This window comes from Carassius auratus, unplaced genomic scaffold (genome assembly GCF_003368295.1).
Source record: "Carassius auratus strain Wakin unplaced genomic scaffold, ASM336829v1 scaf_tig00216283, whole genome shotgun sequence".
NCBI classification, from domain to species: domain Eukaryota; kingdom Metazoa; phylum Chordata; class Actinopteri; order Cypriniformes; family Cyprinidae; genus Carassius; species Carassius auratus.
In genome coordinates this window covers 41380-58656 of record NW_020528492.1, presented here as the reverse complement: position 1 = coordinate 58656, position 17277 = coordinate 41380, and the positions used below count along the sequence as shown (strand labels likewise).

The following is a 17277-nucleotide window of genomic DNA, read 5'->3' as shown; positions in this document are numbered from 1 at the left end:
AGGGGGAGGGGTTGGATTTAAATTCCAAAGGGGTCTCAGAACTCGTTTCCTAGTCCCCCAGTCAGCTATGTGTTTGTGAGAAATCGGCCTTTTTGTCTTTCTGAAAAAAGACTAAATCTACATCGGTGGCCCAGTCTAAGTTTGCAATTCTTTGCACTTTCTATTCAAGTGAATGAGGGTGAATGAAGTGGCCAGGGACCCTTTATTTGATCAGCTCAATTGCATAAAGTGACGGAATTCTAATGTATTTGCTTAATATCCCGGAGAAGGCTGTTGCTCCCTATGCAGGGACGCAGACAATGCACCTGTTTCTCGCATTCTGACCGCGACATATCCTTTATCAATGGACCCCCATTAAATCTGAGAGTAAAAAAGGGGGTAAAATGCTGAAAAGCGCGAAATCATAGTGTAAAAATATCGGCCAACATAATATTATACATATAGCCTAATAATAATAATTAAATATAAAGAGTAATTTTAAGGTAAAATTAAATTATATTTAAACTGAATCTAATTTTGGGGATTGGTGTTAGTTAAGAATTTAATTCCACCCTATTAAAAACAAAAACTTTGAAATTTGGAATATCGGGACTATTTAAAATAAGCAGTTTTGGAAATATGAACTATTAAAGACTAGAAATAAACAATGCATAACGTATTATTATTATTTTCTCTCTCCTCGAAATAAATAGATTAAGACTGGACGTGGAGTGTTTTGTAGCTGAAGTGAGAGGCTGAGCTGATGAATGAGTCTGCTTGTGCGCGCTGTGACTGCGGCACAGTAACTTCATGCATCCTAATCAAGAGCTTCATTCATTTATTCCGGTCCGTCGTTGTGCTTTTCCTCGAAGGAAAGTGCTCACCTGCCTGATCCAATGAGCGATTTTATATCTTTTAAGATGTTCAGAAAATATGAACAGGTATTTATTCTTAAATTAGAAAATATAGCATTCATATTTTTATTAATATTAAATAAGGAAAAATGAAGATAGATTTACTTAAGCAAAAGTTTGTAAAGAGCAAAAAGTGAATTAGGCTAATTACTGTTTGCATTTATTCATTTTAATAATAATAATATTGTAATGTCATTATTTTTTACATTTTGATTGTACATGAGAATTTGACCGTCTGTGTAAAGAAAGAGAAAACCACTAGCTAAATTCACAAACGAATACAAGAGGAAATGTATACGTTTACACAATTTTAATGGAAAAATATTCTGATGACCAAGTTTATAATTGAATGCAGACGTTTTGCAAATCTTTTAAAAGCACGCATGCTTGCAGCAAAACAACACAAAGTCTGGAAAAGGCATGCTTTATATCTGAACGAAAAGTACAAATGTACGGCATTTAATACACATGGTCACCACGGCTTTAAATAAACGCTCACAAAACATTTCCTGCAAAATATAATGTAAAACATCTAACTCAAAAGTGCATTGGACACAATTCAATATCACTTATTTGCAATTATTCACATATTTACTTGAAGACCCTATCTTTTAAAACTATTTTAACTTTTTTTTCAAGTTTGCCATTGTAGCATACTGTACTTGTGTGTGTGTGTTTTAGATCAAGTATAGTATTTGGTTTGCAGACTGATACAAGTTTAGTCGTCTATAGGACGTTAGTAGCATGACTACTAACTACATAAAAAATAGTGAGCATTCCAAACTTAAGCAGCCTATTTCAGCACGATCAAATTATCTAACAATTGTTATGAAAGGCGATATCCTGTAAAACGACGAGCACTTGCCGTGTGCGATTGAAACACGAAGCAGATCGCAGTGCTTGGAATTTGTCGGCAGTCTACCCACTCGCACGAACACATAAATTCTGGATATTTAAAATGTAAAAACTCTTCATTTTACAATGTGGTATCCGTGTCGATCCGTGTGATTGGACTCATCGAAAGCAACACTTAAAATCTGAACAACATACACATAAATTAACATCACTGCAACATAGATAGCTCTTGCCTTGATTGTATAGCCAGTGTTTTTTTTTTTTCAAGGTCTATAGTTAAAATTCAACTTTGGAGTACAGGTGTCCACCGGGAGGCCCAGTCCGCAGGTGTCAGTGCACCGCGACCGACTGCAGCGACGCCGGGCCCGTCAGGGTCTCGCTCGGGGTGGCGGGGCTGCTTTGGCTGGTCGCTGTCTGCGGGGAGGTCGGGCTCAGCGACTGGGGAGAGTTCGAGAGGAAAGCGTGGATGTGGTGAGGCAACGCCGCCGGAGTGGGCTTGATCGGGACGGGGATCGCCGGTAAGGTCTGTCCGCCGTGGCAAAGCGACTTGATGGGCACACCGTAAGCACTGTAATCGCTGCTTGTCATGGAGATGGGCGCCACGCTGTCCATCACGCTAGTGCTGTACATATGGGGCCAGGCTGTGGTCAGCTGGTTGTGGAGGGGATACCCAGCGGAGAACGCCAGCCCTCCCGGCACTTTATACTCTCGGGCGATGATGTTCTCGATGGCGAACGGGTGTTTGAACGTGGACGGCTGGGACACTCCCAAGTTGTAGCTGGACATCTGGGGGAGGTGGGTGCCCAGGGCGCTGAGCCGGAGCTTGGCTTGCTGCTGAAGGTAGTGGGCAGCGTCCGAGGGCTTGCTGGGCGCCAGGTGCTCTGATGTCATCACCTTGAAGCGTTTGCGGCGTCGCAGGAAACTTCCGTTCTCGAACATGTCCCCACAGCTGGGATGGAGAGCCCAGAAGCTGCCCTTTCCGGGCTGATCCGGGCGCCGGGGGATCTTGATGAAGCAGTCGTTGAACGACAGGTTGTGGCGAAGGGAGTTCTGCCAGCGCTGGGTGTTTTCCCGATAGTACGGAAAGCGGTCCATGATAAACTTGTAGATCTCGCTAAGCGGAAGCATCTTCTCCGGGCAGCTCTGGATGGCCATAGCGGTGAGGGAAATGTAGGAGTACGGTGGTTTCTGATCGCTGTATGTGTTTCTCCCGGGTCTAGGCATCCTGTTCAAATTCTGCCGTTGGAATTCAGCTGGAAGTCTGTCTTTGTGTCTTCGAGTAGTTTAGTTTTTTTATGTATTTTTTCTCTGAGGAGCGTTGAGAGTCTTCCTGCAAGTTCACTTCTCTGGTGCTGTGAACTCAAGAAAGAAGAAGCAGTATGGTTTCTTTCTTCCCAGGCCAGCTTGAATAGACCAGATCCTCTCTCTCTCTCTCTCTCCGTCTGTCTTGATAAGACTAAGAGCTAAGTGGCTGCCTCCATGTCCTTCCTCTAACCATCTGATAGTTTTATGTGGCGACATGGGCAGAAAAGACCCCTGTAGAGGCGCTTCATTAATGTGCCACTTCTTTGCTATCACATGACAATCGCCTTGGGAGGAGGGGGGCTGGGAGAAAGGCATAATCTGGTTTCATTTACACCTATTTACATGGACACCTTGGGCCAATAGAAATCATTTCCATTTGAAGACAGAGCAAAGGGGTGAAAAGGCTCGGCAACCGGAATTGAACTGCGATGGCACCCCGGTAACAGTGTGTGAAGGTATGTGTGTGAACCTTTCTGTGCGCTTCGTAGGGTGCTTGGTCTACAATTCACACGTACAAATGGAGCTACTGAGCAATGGGATGTTTGACATGGAAATTGGCTGGAACTTGCATGCAGCTTGCATTGTATCGTCACAGTTACTTTTCGCTTGTCTTGCTGTCATGACACAGTTCGTATGACTTTTGCCGGCTTTGTTATGCCTCCTTAGAGCGAAAATGTCAATTGCGTCCCATCGTAAACACGAGGAGGGCAAATTAAACCGTGTAGCGACAGATTTTTTTTCCATGTATTTCCACATGACTAACCTGAGCGCCTCGTTATTATAATGAGCCTAGGGAGTCATACATATGTCATTTAGCCCATAAGCATATGTTTATTAGCAACTACAAAATGAGCTTATGTTTCACGGATGGTCTTTCGATACAGTCAGGCGATGCATATTTTATTAAATCACAACAACAGTTTAAGGTGAATGTGCACCTATCCCACTATAACAATACTGTAAAAATACTAAATTGGAAACGTAGCCTAAATTCAGTCGCTGCCTTGATTAGTATTATTTTTATTTTTATTTTCAAGTAACACTTATTATTTTATTGCACGCTTTCTACCTTATTAGCCTATACCTATTTGAAAAAAATTGTAGAAATACAAATTAATTATTTTGACAAGTGTAATGCATGGAAACAAAAATGTTACGGCATAATTATACAAACATATTTACTGTGCAATTAATAACAATGACAATGTAGCTACTTAATAATTACACATAGTTCATTAGTGGGTATTACATGGTGCTTAATTATGCAAATACACATTAACACTGTAAAGTGTGAAAATATCATCAAAGCGTTTTTTTTTTAATGATTAATATTCGCTTAATTTTAAAGATGTGGCCAGATCTCATTATTGCGCGTTTAAATGCGCGGGCACATCCTACAATATTAACAGCAATACTTGAGAAACCTCTTCACAAAGCCGAGGACAGAATAAACATAAAAAGACCAGACCTTTGTACACATTAAAGCTTCCAAAATAGAATAATTCACAATGACAGTCGATGCGATACAAAATGATTTTTCTTTAAAACAAAAGCGTGAGATATTTTTCCATAAAAGCCATACAAGTAAGGAGACCTGGAGTGTGCATTAGAAAATGTGCAAACATTTAAACAAAACAAACAAACAAACGAAAAAAACTTTCTTGAAATGAAACTTCATGATGCCAGGCAGGCTTTTGTGCTCTTGTAAAGCAAACTGAAAAGTACTTCACATATGCAAATAAAGCCTTCAGAGTGGCGTTGTGAAAACTGTATAAAATATCCATAAGTCAATTATATGAATGTGAAAACCAAATGGAAGCCTATTTTGAGCAATGGCCATTCAAGCTTTTTTTCAGGGCTCACCAAGGGCCACCTTTCCGCTTGGCGAGTTTGCAATGCAATGGACCACACACGAGCTCGCGGATTTGCTCATAATTTATGCAAATTTTCCACCATAAATCCACCAATGAGACCCCTGACTGCTATGACGGATCGCGAAGAGAATCAACCATACAAGTGATTAGAAGCAATACGCATTGTTTATTTTGATGCCTGTTTGGAAGATGCACGCAGGAGGGAAAAGGTCTGTTTCTAAACCTCGGGAAGAGAGTGGAGAGAGAGAAAAAAGAGACTTTTACCAGGCAGCTAATATTTACAAAACAGGAAGAAAGTACCAAGCAAAGCGTTATAGTTTCCTTGGTTGCCACACAATCACCGTCTCAGAAACACTTTCTTTCCAAGCTAGGGAGTCATGCAGCTACTTCTTTTAACTTGTCATTCCTCTGCTTGTGTATTGACAGAAAAGGGCCAAAAGGATTCCGATTTTCCAGGCTTCTTTCACATGAAGTTTTCCAGAGTTCTTCTGAGGGAGGTGGTGAAAAAGCACGTATTCTTCAATGAATCTGCCAGTCTGACGGTGCGACACAAAGTATCCGACACCTTCGGTTGGTGAGAGAGAGGGAGAGTTCGTGTCTACCGCTTATAAAAACTATTTATTCCTCTGCCCAAATGTTTACCCAGACAAGAAACAATAGAAAAACAACTATGTGGCTTTCCCAGTGTTCGAGGGAAGAAAGGATTCGCTCGAAAATAACAAATGCGGGGGAAAAAAAAGTCTATACATTAACAAATTTCTGTGTTTTTGAGAGCTACATGTTGCAAACTTTGATATGGCATTCACAAATTTGTCGGGTATGAATTTACTATCTACAACTTACTCTTAAATAGGCTACTGATGTTAAACCCTCACTAAAACAGCACCAGTTAAATATAGCTACGTAGACATTTATTGTTTTATTTTAATTCGTGGTGATACAATGTAATTGTCAAAAATAACAATTAATGCCATTAATCATTTAAAACATTTGAATAAAAAAATGATCAAATTGAACTAACATTAAAATATCGAAAATAATTCTAACGGGACACAATTATGACCTAAATACTAAAAACAAATCAGTGCGCTTGTCATTTTCTTATGCAAGTCCCTTTTTTTTTTTTTTTTTTTTTTATCTTCCATCTTGTCTCTGCTATAATGCAAAAAACGTTCATGAATCTTTTAATTGCACGTGTACCGTGTAAAATGTATTTGCAATATTATGCAAATCAGCCCAGTCGCCCGCGCGCTCCTCTGCTGATCCTACAGACGCGCAGGCAAATGTTTTCACAGTTAATCACCGCACAATGGCACAGTATCAACCTGTGATGAGGGACCACCCAACTCATTGCACTTTTTTCCGTTTTTTTGCGGGATAAAGTTTCCGGCAGCTGTCATGGAAATCAGCTTTGTCCTTAACTTAACGGTTAACCAATGTGACGAGGACGAACCGTGTGTATTTGTTCACCGAAGATTTGCTGCTTTTTCTTCCCGCCAGCCCCGAGCGCAGCGCTCAAATGCCACCACGGTTCTTGAATGGCTCGAGTCCCTGCAGCAGTAGATCAACTGTATAATGTGCGAGTGAGTTTGGTCATTTGTACAAGCTGAACAAAGGTTGGTCTAAGCCAAATTGCATTGCACTTGTGAACCGGGGGCTCTAGTCTTAAGTATCTTTTACAGCTGGGGGGACCGAGAACAATTTTGTGTGCGTCTGAAAAAGGCAGAAAAACAAAGGCACTTTCTGAAGCATCTTAAAGTAGAGTAGTGAGGCGTAACATTCCCAGGGCGATGCGACACAAAGGCTGAGGTCACGCGGATGAAAAAGAGAATCAAACAGCCACTTTCACACGTCTGCCCTCCGCCACACAATAGGAAACAAATGTTGTTAAAAGAGGATCGATGCCATTCATTGTAAGCCAGCGAATGATAGCAAAACAATATTGTCAAACTGAATCAACTTTGGGGAATGCTGCCACCCAGGAAAAAAAAAAAAAAAAAAAAAGAAAAAAAAAGAAAAAAGAAAAAAAGAGGGACAGGGGAGAAACTTTTGCAAAACCGTGCATGAACGTGTGTGTGTGTGTGTGTGTGTGTGTGTGTGTGTGTATATATATATATATATATATATATATATATATATATATATATATATATATATATATGCTTACAAAAGTGAATTATTAGGTCATTAATTTCTGTAAATGTACTCCATGTGATCTGATGAATGATTTTGCTTGCCACAAAATAGACAAAATATATGACCTTTAAAAACAAACTAACAAAATCATACTGACCTTGACAAAAACGTCCTAAAAAGGGTCTGAGGCGAATCGCTGTTTATTAGTTTATTTGTCTATGTGCAATAAAATGACAGGTTTATAATATTCTAAAACATAATAAAAAAATAATACTATTTTAAATAATATTATTAATAGAAACTATGTTGCCTTTTCTACAAGGAATAACAAATGAAAGCAAACTGCTTACGTCAATATTTCCTTTCTCAAGAAGTTCAATCTTTTTATACGACGTATAGTTTACAGTTCCACTGTTTTTGTTTTACCTTAACGACCAATGAATTTAAAAATGAATCTCAATGTAATTTATTTTCCAAGGTATATTCGAGTCACTTTGACATGAGAATCCCTTAATAGACATACAAATAGACTAATAACTGAATATCGTCTGATCTAATATTTATATTTAATAAATACTACTCGCTTATTATATTTAACATTATTATTATGATGATTATTATTATTATTGCTTGCCATAGTGCATGTCAGGCTGCTGTCGAGCTGAGCCCAGCTGAGCTCTCCATCAACTCCATGTGTATTTCATCGCATTATTAGCTTCATCTTTCTGCAGGCAATGTAGGTTTACCAAAGAACTAATGAATAAACAAATTGCAACGGCTGGCGGTGTAATTGACATTGTTAATGCAAACATTTGAATAAATATGTCATCAAAATGCCTGTTTCGAGACACTATGCCAACAACAGTGCACCACAATTCACAATAATAGACGATTTTAATGAAAAACACGATCTGAAGTAATCAAGTTTGTTTTATTCATAATATATTTAAGCGTGCTTATCGTGCATTATTGACGGAGAATATTCAGTCCAGGTGTTCAGGACTCAAGCGGATGGAGTTTTTACAGTCGCAGGTAACCTGTCGGACCTTTATTACATCTGACCCATCCTACCTTTCCAGCATTGTTTTAATGAAGTCTGCGGCGTTTTGCGTCCCCTGAGATGCTTTACGGCGCAATTAAGAGCGTATTTGTGATGTGGCGTATGAATATTCAAGAGAATGTCAATTAATTAGCAGACACAGGGCTCTCATTACGATGCTCAAAAGCCTTAAGTGGCGAGCGGAACTAAAGGGGAGGGGCTCGCGCACCAATCCAGTTAAACGCTATTATCTCACACTGCCCTCATTTGCTTGATGGACTTTGTCTTAATTATGGGCTTATGGTTTGTTAGCTGTATCATCACTTAACTTAAAGGAACCACTGTGCAATTATACTACACGCATAGCCTACTACAGACTGAGCTCAGCGTTTGTGGCTTAGACATAGCTTAAAATATGATTCATAGCTTATTTTAAATGCTTAACGCTCATGTTAGCTAATGCTTCCAATTATGCATTATTGTTGTTTTAGTTTGACATATTAATTACTTGTAATAACAATGAAATCAATACATTTATTTCAAAATATACCGATTTTGGTGGGTTTTCCGTTCAGCATAAAAACACGCATGTCGCGTCGTTGCTGTTGTTCTTTGCAAGATTTCCTCCGCTTTCTGTAAAGGTTACAGCGATAAATACAAAGGTTAGTCGCTAAGCCGAGTCCCATATTATTATGCATGTAAAATTAATTAGCTGCTTCTCAGTGACATCAAAAAGAAGTACCTGGGAGAACGACGCCTTCAGGGCATGCCGAACATATGCTGGGATTACAGTTAATGGACTAATTACATAAATTAGGCATTCATTATACAGCACATCAGGTGTGGAGGATGTCTCAATTGAGTGTAGTTGGGGACGTTGAGGGAATCAAAAGGGGTTTTACTAAAAGGCCGGTCAAGACTCATTTGTCCAGACCATTTTTTCCCTCCTCCTTCAAAAACAAGCAAAAAAAAAAAGACTTCATCTTAATTAGTTAAATTGTTATACATCCTCAAGAATAGATAGATAGATAGATAGATAGATAGATAGATAGATAGATAGATAGATAGATAGATAGATAGATAGATAGATAGATAGATAGATAGTTCTTCCTTTGTCCATCAGGTGGGGGCAAGAATACAGTCTATCTATCTATCTATCTATCTATCTATCTATCTATCTATCTATCTATCTATCTATCTATCTATCTATCTATCTATCTATCTATCTATCTATCTATCTAATCTACATATTAACTGGCTTGATTATGTCAAACTGGTATGCATTTTAATGTAATTTATATTTTTATTTTACAGTTATAATAAATGTAAATACTGTATCACATATTGTATCGTCAAACCCAGTTGAGTTTGAAATGCATCAAAATAAGAATAATAAATGTCTTCTGTTAATCAATTGAATGATTCCTCTTATTTTTAAACTTAAATTTCAAACAGCTAGATACTACAGTACTAATGGACAGTGCACAACTAATATTTGCACACAAGCATATTCATACTCAGATTTACAGCGGGAGGTTCTTCAGCACCACGGAGAGCTCCTACATTTACCACAGTGCCCACCCTCAGTCTACCATCATTTCACACTGATCACAATGGAACAGATCAGTGCAATATAAAACTTCATTATGGCTGTATGGAGGAATGAATTAGAATGTGAGAGAAAGAATGACAGGAAGTCAAGAGCCTTTGAAGCTAAAGTATCAAGTCTTTACCACATCCACCCGTCTCTAACAGACATCTGGCCACCGCTGCTAAATGAACGGCACCTGTCTATCTCCACATGTGTATTAGTGGATACGTGTGATTGTGAAGGGGAACACATGCTTATGGAGGGTCTCTGCTCTCCCCAGTTCATTGGGTCCATATGGAGAAGAACAGCAGGAGTGATGAGCGCTCTACCTGGGGCCCATGTTTGCACTACTGAGTGTGACCAGGAATGTGTGTGTGTGTTACAAACCTCTGCATAATTCATGACTGCCACAGGGACACTGTGTACCAGTTTGTTATTGTATGTTGTACCTTCCAAACTGATCAGTTACTCAAGTGAAGCCACTTAACAAGCTCAGCTTGTTAAATAACAGTGGATGGCAAAGACGTCAAGGGAAGAAATTGCTTTAATAATATGTTACTACAAAAGTAATTAACAGACTGGTTAACAATATGATATGTGGATTTTCAGAATGTCAGCAAACACCAATAGTAGGCTTAGGATAACTATTTAGAGTGAAAACTGTAAGATAGTTTATGGGATCACTTTGGTTTTGCTCCAAACCTACTGTGGGGCTTTTCACACGTGACAGTTTACCCGGGTAAATGGAATCCTAGGTATTTATAAACGTATTTGCATATCTGCGGTGTCAGTGTCATTGATTGGACAAATGGGTAACTCTTTATAATAACTGCACACTATTAATCATTAATTAAGCATTAGTAAACCGATAATTCATAATTTATAAAGCATTAATAGACAGTAATAAGCAGTTTATAAATACAGATATAAATGCATTATTCTTGATTTAAAAGCATATCTATAATGTGTTTAATAATTGTATTTTCATACTTTATTCATAATCAATTTCTAATTTCTCAGTGAAGTATAGCATTATTTACAAACCAGTTATTTAGGAGTTGCCAGTGATTCATAAGATCACAAGAAATGTAGTAAATTCAGGTAGTTATAAAGCATTTAGTAGTGGTCAGTTAACTATTTATGTGAGCTCATCTAAAGTGAGGACTAGTTATGCCTTGTAAAGCATTTATAAAGGATATTTAAAGGCTCAGTTATCTTCTAAACAAAAAACGGAAACAAACACAACACAGTGATACAGAACATATAAATATTAACAGCCTTTAAATCTCATTTGTAAAAGCTTTACAAGGCATAAATAGTCCTCACTTTAGATGAGCTCACAAAAATAGTTAACTAACAACTACATATGTTTTATAACTAACTGAATTTACCCTGAATTACAGTATAAATACATGTTAATAAACCATTTATTAACACTATATGTAACTATTACTATATGTCTGAATAAAAAGATGTATGAATGCACATTTAAATAATTTATTAATCATTTACTTACAATTTCTAAGTGATCTTATGAACCACTGACAACTCCTTAATAACTGGTGTATAAATGCTATACTTAATTTAGAAATGATCAATTTATCATTAATAAAGTATGAAAAAACTATTATTAAACACATTATAGATATATGCTTTTAAATCAGGTATAAAGCATTTATATCTGTATTTTAGGGGTGTAACGGTTCACAAAATTCACGGTTCGGTTCGATACGATACACTGATGTCACGGTTCGGTTCGGTTCGGTTCGATACGTTTTAGATACAGCAAAATGTAAAAACATCTCAACTTTTCAGAATGCCGCAAGCGCACCGCGGGTCATGTGACAAGAACCAACCAATCAGCTTCATCCTTTCCCGTAACAACGTTGAGAGCTCAGCCAAGATGAAGGATCAGCTGATCATAGTTGTATATGGATTGCAATTTTGAAATAAATTTAGTAGCAGAGCTACTGCAAGCGATTTTTAGAGCTGCAAATCCATTTATCCTTCGCTGAAATTTCCGCGTCTCATGGAGAGAGCACGTCATTGTTGCTTAGCAAAGACAGACGCCTCATGAGCGCTTCTGCCCGAGCGCTTTGGAAAGGAAACCACTCTCTTGCCATCACCATTATAGCTTAAAGGGAATCCAAAGTGCACCCAAACACCAGACCTGTTGGTTATTGGAGGATCTTCTCATTTCTAGTCTGTTAAACGCATTGGCTATTTTGCAACGAGCCTTCAGCGTGTACTGAGTGAGCGAGCGCCTGCTGAGTAGCCTAACATCAGGGTTGCCAGGTCCCAGAAATATTTCCAGCCCAATGACAACTCAAAACCCGCCCAAATGGAATGAAAACTAGCCCAATTTTTCAGTGTCCAATCAGATGAGACAATGGCTGGATTACCACAAAGGGCCTTAAAATAAATCTATATAAGTTTAAGTTTAAAGTATTCGCCTTTTGTCTTACCCAAATTCTTAATATCACACACAGCTTTTTTTATTTTTTATATATATATATATACCACCTCATACAATAAAGGTCAAATAAGAACATATCCTCTCTGATATTTTCTGACCCTAGTCAGAAGTACTACATTTCTTCCACAACACTTCCTAAGTGTTCAACGGCTGAAGTGCTTGAGTGACAAGCAACATGGGCAGCCAGCTTCAACTCTGCCTCTTTCACAGGTGCATTTTTTCTTAGAAAGGAACTGCCTGTGTCAAATAATGTTCTTACTTCACATTTGCAATATTTGCAGAACACTTTTCTATCATTATTTGGAACACTTCAAATCCATTCCTTTATTATCCTTTCTCTGTCTCCCATTCTTTGTGATACTTCTTTCCATACTTTCCCCATTTACCTGACATTTTAGAATGCTGCTTGTTCATCCACAGACAACCGCTTCTGACTACAGTGCTCTCATAATGTGAGTGACGTGATGATGATGCTTGATTTGTTATGTCAAAGCACATGTGGCATGCGCGCCTACTCGCATCTCGCGAGAAGCAGCGTTTGTTGCCAAGTATTCATTCCCCGGGATCAACACCTACTACTAAAAGGTTCACTTTTCTCTTTGTCCACAATTATTTTATTTTATTTTTATTTATTTTTTTGAGGCCGCGGTACATTATAAATGTAGCCCAAAAAACCGCAACCCGCAACTCCGTATTTTTTCCCGCAACTCCTTTTCTAAAATAGCCCAATTGTGCGGGAAAACCGCCACCCTGGCAACCATGCCTAACATAAACATATAAGATGGTGTTTTTTTCTTCTTCGGGAGTGTCAGGGGCGTTGCCTGTTACGTTGTTTGGGTTATTGGGCTACCTTGTTGAACGCATATCATTATATTTCTCTCTCTCTCTTATTTTTTTTTTTTTCAAATATAATTAAATACTCCAACGAACCGTTCGGTATACATAATGCGTACCGCGTACCGAACCGAAAGCGTCGTACCGAACGGTTCAATACGAATACGCGTATCGTTACACCCCTACTGTATTTATAAACTGCTTATAAATGTTTACTAATGCTTTATAAATAATTAATTAACTGTTTCCTAATGCTTAACTAATGATTAATAGCATGCAGTTATTATAAAGTGTTACCGACGAATTCAGCATGTGACCTCTTTCCTCAGGGTTTCAGACAATAATGAAAATAATGTTTTAAATCTATTTTGTTTGTAGCTTTTTATAATATTTACGCTACACCAGTTATTCATTTCTCATGCAAACTTACTTTATTCTTATTTAAAGAATACCTCAAATTGCACGAAAACATACACAAACCATGAAGTATCAAAATCGTATATTCATTTGCTTCATCATGCTTCATCCATTAGCTACTTATGAACAAGACAGAACATGGAAGTTTCACGTCATCGGAAGATGGGATTAATGAACACACAATATTGATTGATGGATCTACAGCCAATCATCTGCCTGTAAGTAAATCCTGGAAGAGAGAGGGGCTGGCAAAAGTTGATGCCACTTCATTCCATCCAGATTGCATAATTAATGGAAATGAATCTAAACGACGATTCTCAAATATACAAGTAAACGTGAGAATACATCAATATTTGTCCAAGTGTGCACCTAATGGACATTGTTTAGCCATGTGATCACAAATAAACAGGCGAAAACGCAATTGAATATGTATGTCTCGTTGTTCTATTAGAAATATTAATAACTACAGATTGATTTGGCATGCTATTAAGCTCCTGACAGAAATTAAGAAATTGCTGTCAATGAAACCTCATTTTATCATGTAAAGTGGTAAAAAACTGAAGCTATCTAATCAATGTATAGAAACAAAGACCCTTTCACATATCACATCCTGTATTTCTTTATTTCTTTATTTACTGAGGTATGAATAAGAAGACACGCATGAACGAGCTTGACAGAATATAAAAGGGAACACAATCTTATGAGTTTTGTAATGAGGACTACTACGCAAGGTAAGTTTGATAAAGCAAAGGGTGAACATTAATATAGTCATTTAGTTAACTATGAGAATAAAAGTGGATTTTCTCACTTACGCACATGCCAACATGACATGAATCAATATGTCTGGACAAATGAAATGAACTGTAACTCTCAGAAATGGCCCTTAGGGTCCCTTGAGTGCACTTAACCTTTGACCCTTGAGACCTTTTCAGTCTCTTCCCTTGTCTTCTCAAACACATTGTATCACATGAAACATGATCAAATCCTTGTAGATCTACCTTCATTCTCTTTTAAACGTAAGCCTTATAATAAAGTATCATTCATTAAAAACAGCCATGATCACAGATACAAATGAATAGTGTGCTTATTCATATAGGTAATGCAAGTTTAAACCCAGTTCACTTTTGAATAAAAAGTGATTTTGGTGAATCACCCATACTGACAGCCCCTCCAAAAGTATCATTCAAATATCCATTTGAATCTTTGCACAGATTCATTCCCCCTGTACTGATTCATTTGAATTCTTGCACCAATTCCTCTAGTGATTCCATGTGATTTATTCATTAAGTCCCTGAATAAATTCATACAAGGATTTATTTGATTCTTTGCATAGATACATTTATGCCCCTGCACAAATTAATTTTGAATTCTGGCACTGATTCATATGATTTCTTTCATCGATTCCTTTGAGTCCTTGCACAAATTCATGTAAATTCTTGCATAGATGCACTTGAACCCCTGCACAGATTAATTTTGAATCCCGGCACCAATTCATTTGATTCCTTTCATTGATTCATTCGAGTCCCTGCACAAAATAATTTTGAATCCCTGCAAGGATTCATTTGATTCCTTGCATAGATTCATTTGAGTCCCTGCACAAATACATTTTGAATCCCTGCACCAATTAATTTGATTTGTTGCATAGATTCATTTGAAACCCTGCACAGATTAAATTCGAATCCTGGTACCATTTCACTTGATTTTCCTTGCACAAATGAATTGAAGAAATCAATTGATTCCTAACATCATTGAGTCCCTACAGAGATTTAAGTTAGTTTAGTAGTAGCTTCTCCTAAATAAAACGGGGAAAAAGGTCCAACATTGTCAATAGTGTAGCAAAAGTAAAGTCACTTTCAAACCATGCAGATTGTTGGTCAACTTGATGAATTCATGTGACCAACTTGAATCAGAGTGAAATCTTCATGGGGAGCTTTTTCATGATGAGAAACTCAATCACCTGCAAAATTGTGTGCCCACATCTTTAGTTTGGTTCTAAAATAACACGATTAATTAATGCACGTTTCAAAAGTACAACGTCACAACAATCTACTGACAACATACACACAATATCCCCAAAACCTCAATTTACAAGTTAAGGTTAATGATGGACCCCCATGTCCCTCCCATCCTATCTCACACACCTCCTCAACATCACTTCCTGTCTTACGTGCACACTGGTAAACAGCATGTCGTCATCAGCGGAGCTTTGCTTTTAATATGATCAGGAGAGGCTCTGTGCGGCCCACATGCTCATAGAGACCTTGATAATGAGCGAGAGGCACTTAGCCAACTGGGACCAGGCGACGGGGCATTCCAACTATCTTTCATCTCACGCGTCGGGGGACGTCTGGGTCTCCCAGGACACCACTAAAACCGCTAAAGATCACAGCCGTATGCCACGCACCCCTGCTTAAATTAGTGTTTACCGCGCTGATAAACAACAACACCTTTTTATGTCAGGACAATGTGAAGAGTATCCTAAGGGCAGGTAATGGGATAATGAGGAACGGATACATATTTCAGATACAAAAACAGTGTTTTACAAGAAAGTGACAGGGTCCGGTCATCCGTAGGGGATGGGAGTTAATGGACGGTTGATGTTCGCTGTGACATTAGCTACGTTTCACGCACCCGAACAATCTGTTTAGAATCGGCTCAGTTGCATTGAAAAGCCTTTCTGACTGAACTTAAACAGAATGAAGTTTCGATTGAATTGGAAGGGAAGGGAAAGATCTGAATCCAATCAACAGAAAAATATTAAGCCTCCAAACACCTGAATTTACCGTTTTCTCAAACGAATTCAACAATACCTTGCACACATGCGTCGTGTCGTGATGTGCACGTTTAGACACGTTTTATATCTTTCAAACGTGCATGTGTTTATTTACGCCTCACATTAGACGGAACATTCACTAAATATTTCTTGCTCTGTTCTAAACACCGAATTTCTGTTCGGGATACATGTAACGTCCACAAATATGTGAGCTGATTACGAAGTTTGGGATTCATTTAAACAACGCACAGCATCTGTAACTGAAATATCGTGCTTGTAAACATCCCTAAAACATCCGCCAAAAAACACGGCAGCGGATTTCTCTTTCACCTGGGTGCTGCTAATGGGGTTAGCCACTTAACACACAATATGCTTTATATTTAAGACGTGGCGCGCCTCCCCTCGCTAGCTCATGTTAGACCACCCTCCGCTGTCCCTGCCCTCCCCTTGTCTTTGTTTATGGCCGAGTATAATTTTAAGCAGTTAAGGCCTGTCACTGACATCCAAATACTTTAATTGGGCCAGATTCACGCCGGCCCGAATGAACAGCATCTCCGTCATCGAGCACAAACAAGGGGCCCCTGGTAAATCATGGCTCTGTTAATAGGGCCAGGCAAACAGTTAACTGAGCATGCCGGAGCTTTCCCGTGCTCCTCTGGAGTTGACCAGCTCCTGCTGCAAGGTAATATGCATGACACATTTCCAGGCACTAATTCATTTGTTTAATAATAAGATGTGCTAACCTGCCGAAAACAGTGTGGGATTGGAGGAAGCCGGAATGGTACTATTAATCCATGGCTAATCAAAGGGCAGGAGATGGCGTCGGGCTCCGGCGTACTGGAATATCTGGCTTCCTGCTAAAGAATGCTAATGGGGACCGCATGTACAGCGCTTGTCTTCGCTTGTTTATTAATCTCACCTAACAACGTAAAAGAGACCCTTGACTGGCGCAAGAAAAGTCGTCTAATGCATATATAATGTTTGGTGGCATTATTGCGTAGCTTCTAGAAGGAAACTGTTGATCAAGAGCTCTGCATCAATTATTGACATCGAGGAGTGCTAATCAAGAGCGGCGGGAATGTGG

General features: G+C 38.6%; 1 protein-coding gene across 1 annotated transcript; it reads right to left on the bottom strand.

Annotated features, from left to right (window-relative positions):
* Positions 1-1188: 1188 nt before the first annotated feature.
* LOC113097465 (forkhead box protein B1-like) lies at positions 1189-3353 on the bottom strand. The gene has a single exon (XM_026262694.1). It carries the CDS (start codon positions 2970-2972, stop codon positions 2079-2081), a length of 894 nt encoding a protein of 297 aa, XP_026118479.1. The 5' UTR covers positions 2973-3353; the 3' UTR covers positions 1189-2078.
* Between the last annotated feature and the right edge of the window lie 13924 nt (positions 3354-17277).